We start from the raw sequence: 20336 nt of genomic DNA on the forward strand, positions 1-20336 counted from the left end.
TTCACTTGTTTAACGACAATAATAACGCCTTTTCTCTTAAAAATCATAGAAACAAGGCTGAAATGTGTATTTTTAGAGAAGCAAATTTACATTTTTCAGAAATATTATTATTCCCCATTTAACTGACCAACTTTATTGTAAGAGTCGTGCGCTTAACATACAATGTTAAATATCTTGCCGAGTAAGTAATTGAACAAAAATAAAATTGCAGTTTTAAAGTGACTTTATACATACATGTTTAACATATTATTCTCCCTGAAAAATAAAAGTTTGGGTTATTGTTTAAAAGTGGTCTCTGAATTTAAAATGGCCTTGGGGTTATCACAGGTTCCTCAATGCAACAAACAATTGTTGTGCGTCAAAAAAGTGTATTAAACAAACAAAAAAACCTTCTTGACCCCCCTTCCCCTCGACTTTACCTGGATAAATTTCACTGCATGTTACACCCAACACCACTGACCATGCATTGCTACCCTTGCATTGCTACCCTGATTTGTAAAGCAGCATTTTGTATTAATTATGCTTCTTCTTTCTGAAGGAAAATGGTGGCAAGAGGACATCAGCTTTTTGCTTTTGTTTGCTCTTTTGGGAGATTTATCTGTGCTCTTCTTTAAATCCTTGTATTTTAACATAACATTCTGCTTTTTCAGCCTAGGCAGTGGTACAAACATGTTCACAATTTGTTGAGAGTAAATTAGTTCCATTACTTCACTTTTCTACTCAAAATTCTCAGAAATGTTGCTTTTCTTATTTTATTTCATATATGTGAACATTAAGACTCTGTACGAATGATGAACCTAGAAATTACAGATTGGAGTGGCACATGTACAACACATGCTATAGTTGCGTCCTCCTCTTGAAAAAAGATTTGGTCAGTCGCATTACATTGCATGGTCAGTCGCATTACCAGTTAGTCGCATTACACTTTTTGATGACTCGTTATTAAAATACACCAACTAGAGTGTTGATTTCTTTACTCATTTCAGACTTGGTAATAAGGGTAGAAGCACATTTTGAATTTCCATGGCGATAGTCATTGGAGTTTTCGTGCCATTGAAATAACTTCATCTCTCGGTCAGTCACATTACACCCTGTTGAAGCTCCCACGTTGCTTAAATGAGAAACACGAATTAAAATTCATTCTGGATTTTAAATAGTTGTACCTGCTGCTAATCACAACTTTTAATGTTTTGCTGGAAGAACCTTTGTGGGGAAAAATATTCATGTGCTCACTTTTTAGGGTCCGTTCACAGCTTGTGCAAACATGAGCTGAATTTGTACAAAATGGTACAGAGTGTGTTTCCTTTCATATGTTAGCTATAACTTTTAAGTGGAAAAAAAGTTGTGACACAAATTTTATTTTTTGGTGTCATGTCCATGTTTGCTTGGAATTGCCCTTATGCACTGCGTCAAGACAGAGTACACCTTTTGTTTGTGGAACCATTCGAGTGTTTTAATCCTATGTAGATGTAGATATACACAATCAAACTAACAATCTCAAAAAAACTCATTTCAAAAGATGGTCGCATTTGTGAGATATCGGCAAAAGTCCATAGCGGATAATGTCCACGCAGGGAGAATAATCTCATAATAGAATACACAATCTGGAATGAGAAGCTTCACTGCAGTAAAGCTTCTAATAGACACTGATACCTTCTTCCATAACCGAATTACTTCAAAGTGTAATGTTTCTCAAAATGTTTTATACTATCGAAAGCTGCTGTAGGCTTCTACTCAATGTTTTTATTGTAAATGTGCAATCACCAACCATATATCTTCCCTTTAAGTGTCACTCAACATTTCCACACATATCAAGATTAAGTTACCTTATAATCATAGCAAGGGGAGAAATTACCCCACTACAAAGTGGTTACCAGTGATGGAAACCACCTGATGTTATATTCCTCGGAGTGTGACAGATGGAACGTGCACCAGTGAATTGATAGTGGGACGTCCCCTGGGCCATAATAGATGTCAAGCATACACACATTACAACTTGTCTGATACAAGCTGTCATATGTGTACAGTACAAAAATACACATATCTTTATGTGGCACTAAACTGTCTTTATGGCTACATCAAAAAAAGCTTTTTGTATACAGGGTACGGGTCAGAAATGTCTATCAAACGGTTGACTGAATTGTGTGTTGCCAGCCCTCGTACTTGTTTAACAGGCACCCTGGCTTTATGATTTGAGGACTTTTTTTCTGCTTAGCATGAAATTTCTTCCTTGATAAAAACAGGATTACCAACCAAATTTTCACATGATTTTCAGGATAAGCCAACAACAGCTGAATACCAGTACAAGCAATATGCAACAAATGGAAATTTATTTGGTAAAATCCTGTTTTTATAGACGATGTGACGTCACACGAAAACCATAACATGATTCGCGCGCATACCGCCGGGCAAAACCTTTGTTCACTGTTCAAGGTACTATTCCCACAAAACACGCGCGCGCGATCACTAGCCTATATTAGTTCATCCCACGTGACCGTGTTTCAGCCAACGAGAATACAGAAAAAGCAAGAGGTGTGTTATAATTACCAATAGTGTCCACTGGCTTTAGGATGAATCTCACTGCTTTAGTGAAGCCAGGGCCCATTTTCATAGAGCTGCTTAAGCGCAGAATACTGCTTAACATTTTTCTGCTAGGCGCATCTACACGAGCAGGACACCAGTTACATTTTGTACTTGACAAATTGTATTTAAGCTGGTAACCTTATTCTGGTAAGCACAATTTTGTTGTAACTTTTTATGCAGCTCTGTATGAAATTCAGCCAGGGACTCTAGAAATGATACACTGTTGTAAAACGGACTGAGTGTTCCCCCTCCCTGCTGCGTATGACCCTTACCTGTGGTGGATACGTCATGTTGTTATCCTGGCCAGCTAGATGCTTCTTGATACATGCAAGTTGCTGGACATTGCTACCCCATCTGTGTCAAGAACCAATGAATAGAAATATCAACACGTCCATGTTTCATTTGAGGCCACAAATCTGTGCATTACACAACTTACAGAATGCAGAGCTTTGTGGGTATGTTCAGACGTGGGGTTAAACTAGTCCTTAATCCGAGCACCGCGGGTGTCCAAAAGATAAACATGACTTAGTCCAAAATTGGCTTGCGTTCACACAGTGAGTTTATTCTGGTCAAGCGGACTAAACTAGCCCACACTGTTGATTATTGGGTCATGCATCGGCGAACCTTACCATTGCTGGTTCCGGTTTGTTTACATTGTCCATGCGTTTTCCACAGGGTTTCGATCCGCTATCGTCTCTACAAACCTCATGGTCATCATGTATTCCATCTTTAAAGACGGCAAAATCACTTCATATCCTTGCTTGGCCCCAGCACAAACGCAATTCTATTGTGCCCGCTGAAGTTTCCGTTCCGCACTGCCCTCGATGAACGAAACATTTACACGTTGTTGTTGAAAGCTTCAAATTATTTTCGAGTGTGAACTTGTAAATATATCACAACTTAGTCATTGAGAAGTCGTAGCCTACACACATTCTCATGTTACTTTAAAAATTGTTTTTCAGTTCAACATTAGTCTGGTACTCGTATAACTGTTACGTTAAGTTGTTGAGGGCAGGAACCAGATACAACCTAGTTTTCGAACCCAACCTTTGGTCTTAATTGTCGATCCCGTGTGTGTAGCTTAGCTGTGATTAGATGCCACTTTCTTCAAAGCAAAACCCGTTCGTTATCATAAAGTAGCGTTTCGTACAGAAGAAGTGAATTTAAAAACTAAATAGTGCTACTAAAAATGAGAATTTGTTTTCGTGCGAGGTCCATTTTAAACATTTTCGGCGAAGGGGAATACCGGGGCCCCAACACTTAATGGTAACATAAAGGGAAGGCAGCGGAGAGACGCAAGGAGATATTATAGTATAGCTCCATGGATTCATGCAGACACCACCTAATACTCGCTGCCGATCCATCCATACACGTGGAATGACGTCACCTTTGTTGCCGCGGTCATTTGGGCTAAAATAGACCGGAAGTAGCAGGTCAGTTGCGTTCCAATGATGGTTTACTGGGCCTCGCAGTGGGGGGTTGGTCGTAAAACCTGGGCTAAGTTAGGCTAGTCCACCAATTTTTTGGGTTTAGTTTAGCCCAGCTCAGTGGGTCAAATTAACCCTCGTGGACCAGAATATTGCGTTCCCACGCAGGGTTAGTTTAGCACTTTTGGATTAAGGACTAGTTTAACCCCACGTCTGAACGTACCCGTCCCATCCAAAGGAGGAAGCAACAATGGTTAAAGGCAGTGACCACTATTGGTAATTACTCAAAATAATTATTAGCATAAAACCTTTCTTGGTGACGAGTAATGGGGAGAGGTTGATGGTATAAAACATTGTGAGAAACGGCTCCCTCTGAAGTGCCATATATTTTCGAGAAAGAAGTAGTTTTCCACTAATTTGATTTTGAGACCTCAAATTTAGAACTTGAGGTCTCGAAATCAACCATCTAAACGCACACTACTTCGTGTGACAAGGGTGTTTTTTCTTTAATTATTATCTCGCAAGTTCGATGACCGATTGAGCTCAAACTTTCACAGGTTTGTTATTTTATGCGTATGTTGAGATACACCAACTGTGAAGGCTAGTCCTTGACAATTACCAATAGTGTCCACTGCCTTTAAGCGTCTAGCTCAAGGACACAAGTGTCATGAACAGGACTCAAACCCACACTCTGCTGATCAGAAACACCAGCGCTTGAGTCTGGTGCGCTTATCCACTTGGTACATGGACAATCACATTTGACAACATACCTGTGATGAAGGCGATGTATTCGTTGAATCTGTGGCATTAACCTCATGTCATCTTTTAATTTGCACTCCGGCTGAGAGGAGAGAGCAGAAGACAAAAAGGAAGAAAAGGGTAACATCATTGAAAGTTGAGAGCAGTAGACAAACAAGGAAAGAAAAGGGTAACATAATTGAAAGGAGAGAGCGGAAGACAAAAAGAAACAAAAGGGATACAACTAATAAAAAGTCAAAGTTTGCAAATTAAGTCAAGTCACAAGTCAAATCCAAAATAAACCCACTTCCAAGACAAACTTCCTAAACACAATCAAAAACCTGTTATTTTTGGCAGATGTAAAGAGCCCTCAAAACCATGAGGATTGGCGGCACAGGTGTCCTCAGTCACTGAAGACACGATTTTGCCACATTTATTTAAAAAAATATTTGCATGGTCGTAAAAACAAGTGCAATTCTCAACTCTCAAGTAATTTTCCCTCAAGTCAAGTCAAATCAAGTCAGAAGTCATTTACCCCCCAAGTCAAGTCAAGTCACAAGTCAATGAAAGTGTTGACTCGGGGTCTGTCACCACCTCGAGTCAACAACACAGTTTTTTTTATAAAGAAGGTCCACTTATAGTCTACAAGAAGGGTTCTTTCTATTGGATTTCTAGAAAGTGGGGGCTCTAAAAACAGGTCTAACATATTGACGCAAGGGAGACTGCAAACTTTAGAGCATGTACGTAGTAGGGCCTACATACGTGTAGTTCAACTTCATGCCCTCCTCTTGCCAAATTTGTTCATGTTTTTTGTTTGTTTAATGGCTCATTTTTCATTCTTAAATGTTCCACTTTGATTGCCTATTTTATGTCCTATTTATTTACCTAGGGATTGTCCCTTTGGATAGTAATTTGGTTCGCTTTTGGGCAATCCCTAGGCTTCTGTCTGCTTTTTCTGTTTGATTTGTTATGTCTCTCATTGTTTTCCTAATACAATGCTTTAAAATCCTACATTTTCTGTTATTGTTGCTGTGTGTTTGTATATTTTTTTAAAGCCTGAAAGACTAAAAAAAAAAAATATAAATAAACAGGTCTAACATATTGACAAGGGGAGACTGCAAACATGTTTAGTTCAACTAATAAGGGACGATCCGGAGGCTGTGGGTTCAAGTTCTGCTTTAGTTCATGTAAGTTTGCTTTCTTCAAACCTAAATCATTACAAAAACAAGCCTTTAAAGGCAGTGGACACTATTGGTAACTACTCAAAATAATTGTTACAATGTATCATAAAACCTTTCTTGATTACGAGTAATGGGAGAGGTTGATGGTATAAAACATTGTGCTTTCAGATGCTTGATTTCGAGACCTCAAATTCTAAATCTGAGGTCTCAAAATCAAATTTGTGGAAAACTACGTTACTTCAGAGGGAGCCGTTTCTCAAAATGTTTTTTTCTACCAACATTTCTCCATTGCCTGTTACCAAGTCAGGTTTTATGCTAATAATTATTTTTAGTCCGTACTAACAGTGTCCACTGCCTTTAGAGAAGTAATTTCTAAAAACAATAAAATAAATTGTTTATCAAGTTCTAGGTTTTACTTGTTGCGGTCCATTTTCAGAGGCCACTCATTGAGCTAACTACATGTACAAACTCCAGTAGAATGTCCACAAACACACAACACCAAGATACTACAAAGCCCCAAACTTGCAGCCTACTCGTAGATCAGACCTCCCACCTGCCACTGTGAGAAAGCACCCCTCCTTTGAAATGCAAACAATGAAATCAATGTCACCAACTACATCGTCAATAGTCAATCATTGTACAGACCACGCACTCGCCCTCCCTAGGGGGGTTGAACCACAGGGAGAGACTCTGCTTCACAGGTCCCCCTTTTCAGGGATGTGATGGGCTTTTGGAGAAAAAACATGAACGCAAAAGCTTGCGAGTGTGTACATTACATGCAACCTGCTTGCATACATTGATTTTGGTTCAAATAGCACTACTTTTTATTATGGGCGAATTATGCATGTTTTGCATCTCATAGTTTATCAGTTTGAGCTTAATTTAAAAACAAATAAAATCAGGTGTTTTGGATTGTTTTTTTGTTGTTGTTATGTTTGTTTTTTTTTTTTGGGGGGGGAACTGAGTTCCACTTCCACACAGAGAAAGCAGATTTGTTTGCCTTTTTTGTACATGGTGTTCAGCGAGCCAGGCAACTTTGAAGAGTGTAAACTGTATATGCCCTCAAGAGTACGTGAAACAATATTTCAGAAATTTAATTTGCAAACTACCTGATTTTGTCTCTTATTTATTTTGTGAGTTTTTTTTTCTTCACTTTTTAAAGGCACTTGACACTATTGGTAATTACTCAAAAAAATTGTTAGCATTTACGGACTCACTTGCGAACAAGCAATAACTGAGTTGTTGGTAGTATAAAACATTGTGAGAATTGACTGACTTTAAATTAACAGATGTTTTGAGAAAGAGGTAATTTCTCACTCAAATATTAAAAAACTTCAGGCAAGCCTTTTTTAGAATACTGGTCTTTGACAACGACTGAATATTTATGTGCTTGTTTGTTTGTTTGTTTGCTTATAACCACATTCCTGTTATAAAGTCCTAGCAAACATGTAATAATGAGAGTCCACTGAAGTAGAAATCCTTTTTTATTTTTCCGGATGGTCTTCACGAAGGAAAACCTTGGCCTATGAGTCACATTTTCTGAAGGAATATCCTTTGGAAAGTCATATTCCAATACACAGACAGCTGGTGTTGGGAGCCATCCCAAGGGATCAGTGCTTTAAGTCCGTAAATAGCTTGGCAGCGGCACGAGCTTGCCAACTTTGTCAACCCCTCCCCTCATTCATTCATTCTTTTCTGCTCTCGTTTTTTTTTTTCATGAATGAAAGGTGAGCCATAGTTTGAACTCCAGAGAGCCAACTCTCTTGCACGGCCGAACCTGTACTTTAAAAAGGAAAGTTGAATCAAACATTTCTGGCAATTGAGTTGTCAAGCTATAGTAGACGTTCTATGCCCAAAAAGTTGTTGTTTTGTTTACAGTTTTTAACGATTTAAAAATCCAAGTATCTCACAACAAGCTTTTGTTTTTCAATCTTTCCTCTGTGAGAATGAAACATTTCCGGCAATTGAGTTGTCAACCTACAGTAAGCATTGTTAAAAGGCACTAAGACACTTGTCAAGACCAGTATTCTCACTTGGTTTATCACAACATTTGTTTATGCATTTGGACTCAATTGGCTATCGAATTTGCAAAAGAATAATTAAAGGAAAACAAACATGTTTTTGCATTAGTTTGTGTGCTTTCAGATTCATAATAAAAGGCTTCAGGTCTGAAGTCTTTTATAACAAAAAAAATGTTACTCTCCATTGCTCATTACCGAGTAAGTTTTTATGCTAACAATTATTTAAAGTAATTACCAATAGTGTCCAGGGCCTTTAACTTACCAAAAGATGTTGTTTTGTTTGCAATTTTGGCAGATAACCCCAAGTAACTCGCAACAGACTACTGATTTTTTAAACTTATCTTTCATAAAAAAATCTAAATTCGTTTCTTTCCTCTCTTCGAATTTCATAAAATAAAATAAAAGATTTTTTGCAAAAACTATTGTTTTTAAATCTTTCCACTTCTAGAATGAAACATTTCCAGTAAATTGAGTTGTCAATCTGCAGTCGGTATTCATTTCTGTACCAAAAGGTTATTGTTTTGCTTGCAGTTTTTGCAGATAATCAGTGTCTCACTACAAACTGTTGGTTTAATTTTTCCTGTTCTAGATTGAAAAAGTTTATTAATTGGTGTGTCGAGCTGCAATTGACATTATTCACCACAAAAGTTGTTGTTTTGTTTTCAATTTGTTTACCATTAATCCAAGTATCTCACAACCATCCATTGGTTTCAATCTTTCCTTTTCGAGAATTAATCATTTCTGCAATTGAGTTGTCAAGCTGTAGTCAACATTGATTTCTGTACCAATACAACAATTTATTGTTTGTTTGCAATTTTTACAGATTACCCCTCACAACAAACTACTGTTTTAAAAACTAATCTTCTCCTTCTCGAATTTCACAAAAAAACCAAAAAAAAACGTATGACATGATTTGAAAAAATAACACTCAGAGTTTTTCAGCAGCTGTAAAAAACAAAATTTAGACACAAAGATAAATGATTTAACAATTGGCACATAGCTGAACACATTTGCCAAAAAGCAACACAATTTGCGCCCAACGCATTAGAATTTGCGCGTATGGGCCTGAAGCGCTAGCTTGTGCATGGGGAAAACCCTAATCTTTCAATTGCTCTTTTATAAACATTTATGTTGTCGAGAAATCAAGAATGAAAATGTCACTTACCATCCAGCCTTTTGGAGGGACAACTTTGCACATTCCACTGGGAGCCACCTGGGCTGAAATTGAGGTGATGTACGCTATCGGGTCCTTCCACTCCTCCTGACTCGGGAAAAACACTGGCGCATTATGGGAAGCGGTGGTAGTACTGATAGTGGGGCCTGCGACACGTGCATGGGAGGGCGCTTTTCCCTGCCCAGTTACCTTACTCTTGCACGCACAGGCCACTGAGGTAGATTTGGTAGGTCGTTGTTTATTCTTCTTCGCTCGCAGCAGTTTGTTTTTTGATCCTGGCGGACGGCCTCTGCCTCTCTTGGCGGTGACCAGCACTGGAGCATTTATTTCAGGGTCTGTTAGGATGGGTTTGACAATTGAAGCTGGTCCGTCCAAGGGGAGCATCTCCAAAGTGTTGTTGTTGATGATGTGATTGTTGACATGTTTGTGTTTACTATTCAGTGCGATAGAGTTCACGGTCGCCCGCACGTGGTTGCGTAATTTCTTTTGGAGGCACTGTTTGCTGTTCCGCAAGAGCTTCAACGAAGGCTTCTCTGTCATCTCCTGCAGCTTGCGTCGCTTGTAGTCGCTTATCTTTGGAAAGATCCCATCCACTGTGACGATCTTGCGCTTGTTTCGTAGCATGGGCGGCTCAAATGTAGTCTTGTCGTCCACCGGCTTGGCGACCTTCTTCCGGCCGGGAAGCCTGTTTGGATTCACCTTGTGCGACTTCTTCAGTTTTGCATAATTATTATTATTCAGTGTGCGTACGGCTTTAGACTTGAGTTCCGAAATGTCTGGGCACTTCCTGCTCTTGCCGTTCCTGAGGACCGGCTTCAGGAGGGCGCAGTTTTTCTCTCGCACTACTTTGTTGTTGGAGGTAGATGATGATGATGATGATAGTTTTTGGTTTGGTCTACCCATGAGGGCACCTGTCGGGGCGCACGGCATCCCTGCAGCTTTGTGTTTCGTCAATTTGGTGTTCTTGGATTTTGTGCCGTCCACGTTGCTGACCGGCTCGATCGGGGTGAGGGGCGGGGGATAGCGACACCTTGGTATGGCAGCAATGGGAGGGGGTATAGGCGATAAACATGGAGGTAAATGTGGATTGCCGTTAACGTCAGTAGAGAGTGGAATGGACGATTTGTTGGATGAAGCTACATTCTTTCTTCTCCTTATTGCCTGAAATAAAAACACAATAAAAACATTGATTAAGCATCTCAACATTTCTCAAAAAGCTCATTTTCGTCATATTTAAAAGTTTTCTCATTTTGATCTTTTACCCTTCAGAATGTTCACAATAAATTTAGAAATTGATGTGGAATATTTTCCTTGTGTTTTCCTAGCCAATCCCCTTTTAACTCATAGCTTTTTCGGGAAAAATTTGCTAGTTACTTTTCATTCACTTGTTTTCTTGTGTTACAACCTGCTTTCTGAGGCGCTTAACTAAGCAAAGAAAATTTCAAGACAAAAGAGTTATATATGTATAGCAGATTTAAAGAGATGAGTCTTAAGCTTGCTTTTAAACATTTCTTACTGCCGAATTCTGCACTTATGATCACCCTTCTCCACTTACTGTGCAAGCCCCAATAAGCAAACATTCCCGGCTAACCTGTGAAATAAGCTTGACGTAAGTGCCTAGTTTCCTACTTCTGGAAGTGCTGATTCTTTGCAGAGCCATAAAATTGGGCCCTGATGAAGAATTTGATCTACCTAGAAATGTTCAAAAGTAGTTTGAACTAAGCTTGGGTGATACCACGATATTATCGAATATCGTGATACTAATTTGGAAACGATTTCGAAAACAGATCGATTTGGTTTTAATCGAAATATATCGCGATATATCGCGATTTATTGCGATATATTGCGATATATCGCGATATCGATTAAGTATCGCAATATCGCGATGTATTCCCTAGCTGAGACATCTTGCACCCCATTATATATAATTTCACGATAAATTGTCGGCGATTTATCGTGATTAAAATAAATCGATATCGCCCAAGCTTAGTTTGAACATGGAAATTACCTTCTTGGTTGCTTCTACTCGAGACCTGGAGAGGTTTGGAAAGTCTGAGGTGCCAGTCGACAAGGGCTCCACTCCAGGAATGTGAAAATTATTCTCTGCAAACTTGTTGCGCTTTTCAGTACTGGTACTGGATTCGCTGTCCGTACTGGTCGTTTCTTTACTCTTGGCTCGCCGTTCCCTTGCCACTTCAAAGAAGTTCAAGTGTGAAGGTAGTGCTGGTGTGCCTACAAACACAGAAACAATAATCACTTCAGAGGGAGCTGTTTCTCACAATTTTGTAAAGTATCAACCTCTCCCCATTACTTGTAATCAAGAAAGGTTTCATGATAATACTTATTTTGAGTAATTACCAGTAGTGTCCACTGCCTTTAAAGAGCACTGTTATAAAGAGACTCTGCTTATAAAGAGTACATTGTGAAATCCCTAATCTCATTTCTGCTTTTTGTTTAGTTTGTTTCCCTGTCCTCTTAAAACAATGTTCCGGCAGCAAAGAGGTACATGTAGCTTGACCAGTCCCAGTGATCTTGTTATAACGAGAGTAGACTGTACAAGTAAAAAGGGGTTTAGTTGGGGCAGGTCCAAGTGATCTTGTTAAAACAAGAGTCAACTGTACGAGTATAAAGGGGTGTAGTTGGGGGCAGGGCTTTATTTTGGACAAGTTGCCATCATCTTTTTCCACTTTGTACCTCTGAGACACAGGAATGTAAGGAAGTCTTCGGTGTTTGGGCAAAAGTCAAACAGCATTCCCTTGTTGCTGCTGCCACTGCTGCTGCTGCCGCTGTTCCCCATGCTGCTGCTCAGACTGCTCTTAGAAGGCGTGGTGCTCGGACTGCAGGGCAGCGACTGGGCAAACTTCCGTTGCGCTCTTAGGCGGGCGGCCCTACGACAAGAGTTACACAACATCAGCAATAATCATTAAGTGAATGGTAGGCCTAAATGATCTAAAGCCAAAACCATGGGCCAGAATTAGTTCAGAGACCACCGCGGCCACAAGCGGCTTGTAGCAAAATGCCCATAGCGACTGCAAACAGCCACGAGGATTTACCTACTGCCATTTGTATGAGGTCAAATTAAAGGGTCATGTACCGATATGATGTTTTCCAATGTACATACCATGTTAACAATAGTATCTAAATTTCTTTACGCAAAACTTTAATTTTTTTTTCCATTTCTTCAGATGTTTTTACTTTAAAAAATTATGGTATTCAATCAAAACAGCAGTGAATTTGACATTTCGACTGACAAAACATCAGTCCTTGGAATGTACAGATCTCATTTATTGTCATTGTCCATTGACGTCATGTGGCAATGCATTTTACATTTTACATTTTGGAGACTCGTAATTTTCTTCCCATAATTCATACAGACTCTATCTGGTGGAAAATTAGTACTGCACATCACAAAACAGCCAAGAACAGTCCACATTTAATGCACACTAATAAGCCGAGAACAGTCCACATTTAATGCACATTAATAAGCCAAGAACAGTCCACATTTAATGCACACTAATAAGCTGAGAACAGTCCTCATTTAATGCACATTAATAAGCCAAGAACAGTCCACATTTAATGCACACTAATAAGCCGAAACAGTCCACATTTAATGCACATTAATAAGCCAAGAAAAGTCTTCATTTAATGCACACTAATAAGCCGAGAACGGTCCTCATTTAATGCACACTAATAAGCCGAGAACAGTCCACATTCAATGCACACTAATAAGCCGAGAACAGTCCACATTTAATGCACACTAATAAGCCGAGAACAGTCCTCATTTAATGCACATTAATAAGTCGAGAACGGTCCTCATTTAATGCACACTAATAAGCCGAGAACAGTTCACATTTAATGCACACTAATAAGCCAAGAACAGTCCACATTTAATGCACACTAATAAGCCAAGAACAGTCCACATTTAATGCACACTAATAAGCCGAGAACAGTCCTCATTTAATGCACACTAATAAGCCGAGAACAGTCCACATTTAATGCACACTAATAAGCCAAGAACAGTCCACATTTAATGCACACTAATAAGCCAAGAACAGTCCACATTTAATGCACACTAATAAGCCGAGAACAGTCCACATTTAATGCACATTAATAAGCCGAGAACGGTCCACATTTAATGCACACTAATAAGCCAAGAACAGTCCTCATTTAATGCACACTAATAAGCCGAGAACGGTCCACATTTAATGCACATTAATAAGCCGAGAACAGTCCACATTTAGTGCACATTAATAAGCCAAGAACAGTCCTCATTTGTTTCAGGCAAACAGCAGTATCAAATGTGCAAGAATACCAATCACATACACATTTGTATAATGAGTGTGCGTGTACCAGTGAGGGTGTCTGTGCATTGTGGAATGGCAACTTACATTGTACATGTAGTCTGGCTTAATTTCACTAGAAAAACAGTTGGACCGTGTACACGGTAGATTGAATGCTATTAATAACAAGCAACTCGCATAATTTTGCACACTTAAAACTGCACGTCAGCTGAGGCGATCTAAACGATCCCAGGCAAAGTAAAGTGATATGTTCCTATGAGCTACTTTTAAAGAGAAAAATATTGCAAGCAGAAATGAGCAGGGTACCCGTTAGCCCTATGTACATAGAGGACTCTTCCTTCGTGCTGTACACAGATACAGAGTCCTAACTACGAGTATAAGGGCCCGTTTCTATGGCGGAAAATTGTGAAAGCTTCATAACTCACATCTTATACCGTGTGCATGAATCCAACAGATTCGCATTCCATGACAGCATACGTTTTTCTGCGTTGGGTTTTGCTCGTCAAATATCCCTCACAAATCCGTCATTTTCGTGAAGTAATGCAGCTCGGTAATTTGTTTAGCTTAGTTACTTTTTGTGCCTAAGCAGCTCGTTGAAATTGCGCGCTGGGACAATGTAGCTGTACCTGGATCTTTAAAGGGACACATTGCCTTTGATTGGGCGAGTTGGTCTTTGAAAAAGAGTTTGAAACCGTTTGTTATAAAGCATGGCTAGAGAAGAAAAATAAGAAAGCTGAACAAAATGGAGCATTTACATGTATAACTGAACCCCCACCCAACCCTCAAAAAAAAAGATTTGGGGATATTATTATCTTACTTTTTTGGTTTTGCACACCCAGGCCCAAAGTCCTTCTCTGCCAAGAGGTTGAGACTAGCCAGCTCCTTGGTGCTCTTCCTTCCCCTCTTGGCCCTCAATCCTTTCCTCAACAACAGCTCTCTCGTCGAGGCCACAGTACCCTGTATCGACCCGATCCTCTCTTTGCACATGCCCGTCTGTCTCTGTTTGTACGTAGTTAATTGCCGCGGCTGCTGTTGCTGCTGTTGGGTTAATTGCGGCGAATGCTGCTGTTGCTGTTGCTCCTGCGGCTGCTGCAGCTCTGGCTCTATATCACACACAGTAGGTTTGATGTCCCCGAGTCGACAAAGCGACGTGGAATCCTGGTGTTTCCGTAGAGACATCGTCGTTGTCTCTGTTTGCCGCTGCTGCATGCAGGTGCTCTGTTGCTCCGTCTCCTGCTTGACTGGCGGCGGCAACGACTGCAGCAGGCACGACTCTAGACCGACGTCGCAGGAGCACATCGAGCTACTGTTGCTGTAGTCCATGCTGTTGCTGTAGTCCATGCTGGTGGGTACGGAGGACGGCTCGTTGGAGAAGTCATCGGGATCCATGTCCTCCTCCTCGCTGTTGTAGTCTCCATCCTCTTTGGGTTTGTTTTCTTGGATGGAGGCGTAGAGAGCTCGGCGTAGGTCCCGCTCCTCTTGCCATAATAGGCCTTCATGGATGTCCTGAAACAGAAGGATCAAGAAAATAATGAATTATATAGTTGGTTTGTGGTGACACCATGTGTGTATCAACTTGCAAGGCAGACTTTGTCCTTAAAAGAACCGTCTTGCTTTATATCCTACTACTGTGGAGTAGATTTTTCGGAATTCGGGAGACTTCTCAGTACTGAAAAAAACTGTCCTGCTTATTAACTACGACCCCCATGAAATAGTAAATCTGCCGGGACTACTACTTTAATTTAAATAGTGGATGGTTATTTCCTTCAATTTGCGGAGTGATTTCTTAATTCATTTCAACGATTCGACTAGCTTGCTCTCGTCATCGTCAAGAGACTGAAGAATAAAAATAGTTATTACACAAAGAAAAATCTGCCTCTTCTGGCACTCAAACAGTTGAACTCTGGTTCTCTTATAGCTACAAAGTATTCATAGCGCATTTTACCATTACGGTATCAATGTGCTTTACAATAATGCTCTGGTCACTGGGCCAATAACTTTCCTTTAATCTTTCTCAGCTCCCTATGGAGTAGAAAGTGGCGCCCCAGAGGCTTTTTCGTATCAACCTCTACCCTCCCAGTAACCCATTCATACCCCTGGATGAAGAGAAGCAATTAAAGTTAAAGACATTGGACACTATTGGTAATTGTCAAAGACCAGTCTTCTCACTTGGTGTATCTCAATATATGCATTAAATAACAAACCTGTGAAATTTTTTAGCTCAATTGGTCATCAAGTTGCGAGATAACAATGAAAGAAAAAACACCCTGGTCACACGAAGTTGTGTGCTTTCAGATGCTTGATTTCAAATTCTTAACTTGAGGTCACAAAATCAAATTTGTGGAAAATAACTTCTTTCTCGAAAACTACGTCACTTCAGAGGGAGCCGTTTTTCACAATGTTTTATAATATCAACCTCTCCCCATTACTCATTACCAAGTAAGGTTTTATGCTAATAATTATTTTGAGTAATTACCAATAGTGTCCACTGCCTTTAAGCATCTTGCTTTTAAAAGGAGACAAGGGTCATGACCGGGATTCGAACCCACATTCTGATGACTTAACCACAAGCCAGAACTTGAATTCGTCGTCTATTTAAACCACTCGGCCATGCATACGTGTACCCTACATGTATCAGAATCAAATTACTGCTTCTCTACTGTAATTCATATTTCTGGTCACCTTACAGTACATACAAAACCTTTTTAATACTAACCTTTTAAAGACAGTGTAGACAATGTTGGTAATTGTCAAAGACTACTATTCACAGTTTGTGTATCTCAACATATGCATAAAAAAACAAACCTGTGAAAATTTGAGCTCAATCGGTCGTCTAAGTTGCGAAATAATAATGAAAGAAAAAACACCCTAGTCACTTGGTGTTGTGTGCGTTCAGATGCTTGATTTTGAGTACTCAAATTCTAAACGTGAGGTCTCGAAATCAAATTCGTGGAAAATTACTTCTTTCTACATCACTTCAGAGCGAGCCGTTTCTCACACTGTTTTATACAACCAACCTCTCCCCATTACTTGTTAACAAGTAAGGTTTTATGCTAATAATTATTTTCAGTAATTACCAAGTGTCCACTGCCTTAAATATAAAACCTTTCAATTGCCCTCATAACAAAACCACGTCTAAGATCTACAACGCCCAATTTGAGAAATATCTAAAGTTAACCCTTTAGTTATAGACCATGCTCGTAGCGGCCACAAACAGCTTGTACAAAAATGCCAAACTTCCTCCACTCAACCAAAATGGACAAAGTAAAAGCTATGACCTGAAGTGACATTTTCTAATATTTCCCACATTAGTTATCTATCTAGATAATACCTACATGTAAGATTTGTATACAACATGTGTAACAAGCACTTATATACGTATATTTTTTCCCCCACATGTTTAAAAGATTTTTTTTTTTTAAGAAATAATAATCATCCACAACAAAACCATGTCTGGGTGTATGGTGATGATTAAACAGCAATGAATGGCCCCTAAAAGGTTAAGTGTCTATTTCCCTAAATATAATTTCATTATCCATATTCAATTATTGGCTGAGTAGGTACGATGTACATGTAGGTTAATGGAACTTGTACAATGTATGCAAGTTTATACAGTAGACGGATTGCACTTGACGTCGTTGACCGCCATTTTTTTATGACAAACAATGAAAACATTGTGTATGCGTTTGTATCATAGAGTTCTATAAGAACTAGAGGGCGCACTAATTGTACTGCTTGCACAAACGCGACGGGACCGCAAGGAGCCACGTGCGCCATTCTGTACGCGCGTTAAATATTAAGTACAAATTGGAGTAAATGTGTTTATTGAATGCTACGGGATGCTGTTTTGTCAACTTACAAAATGGCGGCACAAACACACGCTGTGCGATGCTATTTTGTCAACTTAGAAAATGGTCGCATGCGCGCACGCCGAGCCACGTATAACGGCCAGTGCGCCCTCTTGATCTTATATATATAACTCTATGGTTAGTATGCGATGCACACTACTCTCAGCCCAGGCTAACAGTTTCCCCATAAGGTGCACTTTACCAAAGAGAAAAGTCTTGGAGCCCTTGCCCTTCCAAAAACGAACCTTAGGGTCGGGCCTGTGTATGCGTGTGCGCGCTGCGCAAAACTCAGCAAATGGTTGCCTTTCACGTGTGCACATTTCATCAACGATGGCATCTAATGCAAGACTATACATGTATGGGAGTGAAGGACAATGTTCAACCTCGTCAACCTTACACTATTAAAGGGAAGGTACACGTTTGGTAATAACTCAAAACAAATATTTACTTAAAAACTGACTTGGTAACGAGCATTGGAGAGCTGTTGATAGTATAAAACATTTTGGGAAACGACTCCCTCTGAAGTAACGTATGTTTTGAGAAAGTGGTAATTTCTCACTAAAATAGTAAAAGACTTCTAGCAAGAAGTCTTTTATTCCTATCTGAAAGCATACGAATTCGTCCAACAAGGGTGTTTTTTCTTTCATCATTTTCTCGTAACTTCGATGACCAATTGAACCCAAATTTTTACAGGCTTGTTGTTTTATGCTTATGATGGGATACACCAAGTAAAAACACTGGTCTTTGACAATTACCAAACATTACCTTCTCTTTAATCGACTGTTACAAACAAAAGCATTCAATGGGCAATATATTGTTAATGTGGAATTCAATAGAAGAGGTCAATTATTTCACGCACAATGCACATTGTTATTAATTACAAACCAAAAAATAGTACAAAACCTGAGTAATTAAAATGTTGAAATGTGGAAGATTCAAGGACGCTAGGAGAGACCAATAATGCATGGAGGACCTCAAGCATGATATTTGGTTCTTGGAAAAAAAGTATAAATATATTCATAGGGATCACACCCGCGTTTATGATGGAACCTGGGAAGCGGCTTTTAGGGGAAAACCTTAAGGGGATACAATAGGCCTATTTCATTTCATTTTATTTATTCTGGCTGCGGAGCCAAAGACTCTCAGAAAAGCAAACTTAATCACTGTAGCCAAGAACCCAACGGAGAGAAGACAAGGAAGGAAGTTTCAGTTTGAAGCCATTATACACTTTCGGAACAGAAAAAAAAAAGTTCATAGATTTACAAATAACTTACATGGTTTACAGAAGGTGATGGTAAAAGACTTCTCTTGAAATATTATTTCATGAAATGCTTTACTTTTTGAGAAAACATTAAACCAATTATCAATTCTCGATAGCGAGAATTACGGATTTATTTTAAACACATGTCATGACACAGCGAAACGTGCGGAAACAAGGGTGGGTTTTCCGGTTATTTTCTCCCGACTCTGAAGACCGATTGAGCCTAAATTTTCACAGGTTTTTTATTTTATATATAAGTTGTGACAGATACACAAAGTGTGGGCCTTTGAACAATACTGTTTACCGAAAGTGTCCAATGGCTTTAAAGATAGGGGAGGAAAACCCCAGAGAATTATTCCAGAGAAAACCCACGCAATTATGTAGGGACTGAAAACCCAATCCAGTAGTGCACCCAGTTTGAAATGAATCGGGTCCTAGAGGTGGAATGCGAGGAAAGTTATTCAAAAGCAGCCATTATTTGATAGTGGCAAAGGAGGAAAGAAATCGACTGCTCATTTGTGAGAGTCCTTACAGTATTAATCATGGGACAACAGCTTCCTGTGGATAACAAATGTCTGTCCTTTCTGGTTCCAGTACAATGTGTTGCCACTGAACATTGGATGTCTGTTGAGATTAAAGGCACTACATGTATCTGCGGTATTGACCGACCCCTTGCTTTTGACATTAAAGACACTGGACACTATTGGTAATTGTCAAAGACCAGCGTTCTCACTTGGTGTACACCATCATTTTAAGCATAAAATAACAAACCTGTGAAAATTTGGGCTCAATCTGTCATCTAAGTTGTGAGAAAATGATGAAAGAAAAAAACACCCTTGTTGGACGAATTTGTGTGCTTTCAGATAGGAATAAAATATCTAGCTAGAAGTCTTTTATTATTTTAGTGAGAAATTACCTCTTTCTCAAAAACTACGTTAGTTTAGAGGGAGTCATTTCCCACAATGTTTTATACTATCAACAGCTCTCCAATGCTCGTTACCAAGTCAAGGTTAATTGTTGTGAGTAATTACCAAACGTGTACCTTCCCTTTAAAAGCTCAAAACAGCGCCCTCACTGAGGTGACTGGCTGAGATTTGTGTTTAATGGCGCATGCGCACACAAGCCCAATTCATTGTTTGAAAAGTGGCTGCTTATGAAAGGAGGGTCTATAGACCAGGCAGGTCTGGCGCAAGTTTTCAAACATTACTTTGGGTCCCCAAATCAATGCTCTAATGAGGAAATTAAATTGTACGGGTATCTGTATAAATATCAAATTTTATGTAACGCTCACTTTGTATAATGGGGTATACAATTCTATCTTTAACTCTGTGTTAGGTACATGTATGCACGCAGGATTGGCCAAGAACTACCTCCTTTTGAACTCTCAATGAGGGCGCCATACTGAAATGTCTCATGAGACGAAAATTATTTTAATCATTTACAAACGTATTTTCATGACATTGTTTTACTCATTTCTCAAAAACTACAGCACCTCAGCACGTAATATTTGAAGGGAAGCTTTCCACTATCATTATCTTCAAACCCTGTAAGTTTAATGTAAATCTATGGACATTTTGAAAAGGTAACCAAATCCTTTAAACTGTCATCATAACAAGGAAGGAAATTAAATATTCCTCCCAAAGGGATCACAAACTTCCAATTAGTTAATGGTCAAGGGGTATTTAGAGGCATCACTACATGAGCATTGCAGGTTCATCATGTTACAGTGATTGAGGGTGCAACGTTCCCAAGCGATCCTGTAGTGGGTTGCGGTAGTGTGGTGTGGGTTTGGCAAGGGGGGG

At 39.4% G+C, this 20336-nt stretch overlaps 1 protein-coding gene across 1 annotated transcript in view; it reads right to left on the reverse strand.

Moving 5' to 3' along the window:
• The window catches only part of LOC117289181 (protein Jumonji-like), a 38032-nt gene extending 20958 nt beyond the window's left edge, over positions 1-17074 (reverse strand). The window contains exons 1-7 of the mRNA XM_033770180.1: positions 17039-17074; positions 14243-14931; positions 11819-12012; positions 11133-11356; positions 9116-10285; positions 4781-4851; positions 2856-2937 (exon numbers count right to left, since the gene is read on the reverse strand). Of these exons, the coding sequence (XP_033626071.1) occupies positions 2856-2937; positions 4781-4851; positions 9116-10285; positions 11133-11356; positions 11819-12012; positions 14243-14931; positions 17039-17074 (2466 nt within the window). The remainder of the gene's footprint in view (positions 1-2855; positions 2938-4780; positions 4852-9115; positions 10286-11132; positions 11357-11818; positions 12013-14242; positions 14932-17038) is intronic.
• Positions 17075-20336: the final 3262 nt, after the last annotated feature.

Source organism: Asterias rubens, chromosome 4, assembly GCF_902459465.1.
Source record: "Asterias rubens chromosome 4, eAstRub1.3, whole genome shotgun sequence".
NCBI classification, from domain to species: Eukaryota; Metazoa; Echinodermata; class Asteroidea; order Forcipulatida; family Asteriidae; genus Asterias; species Asterias rubens.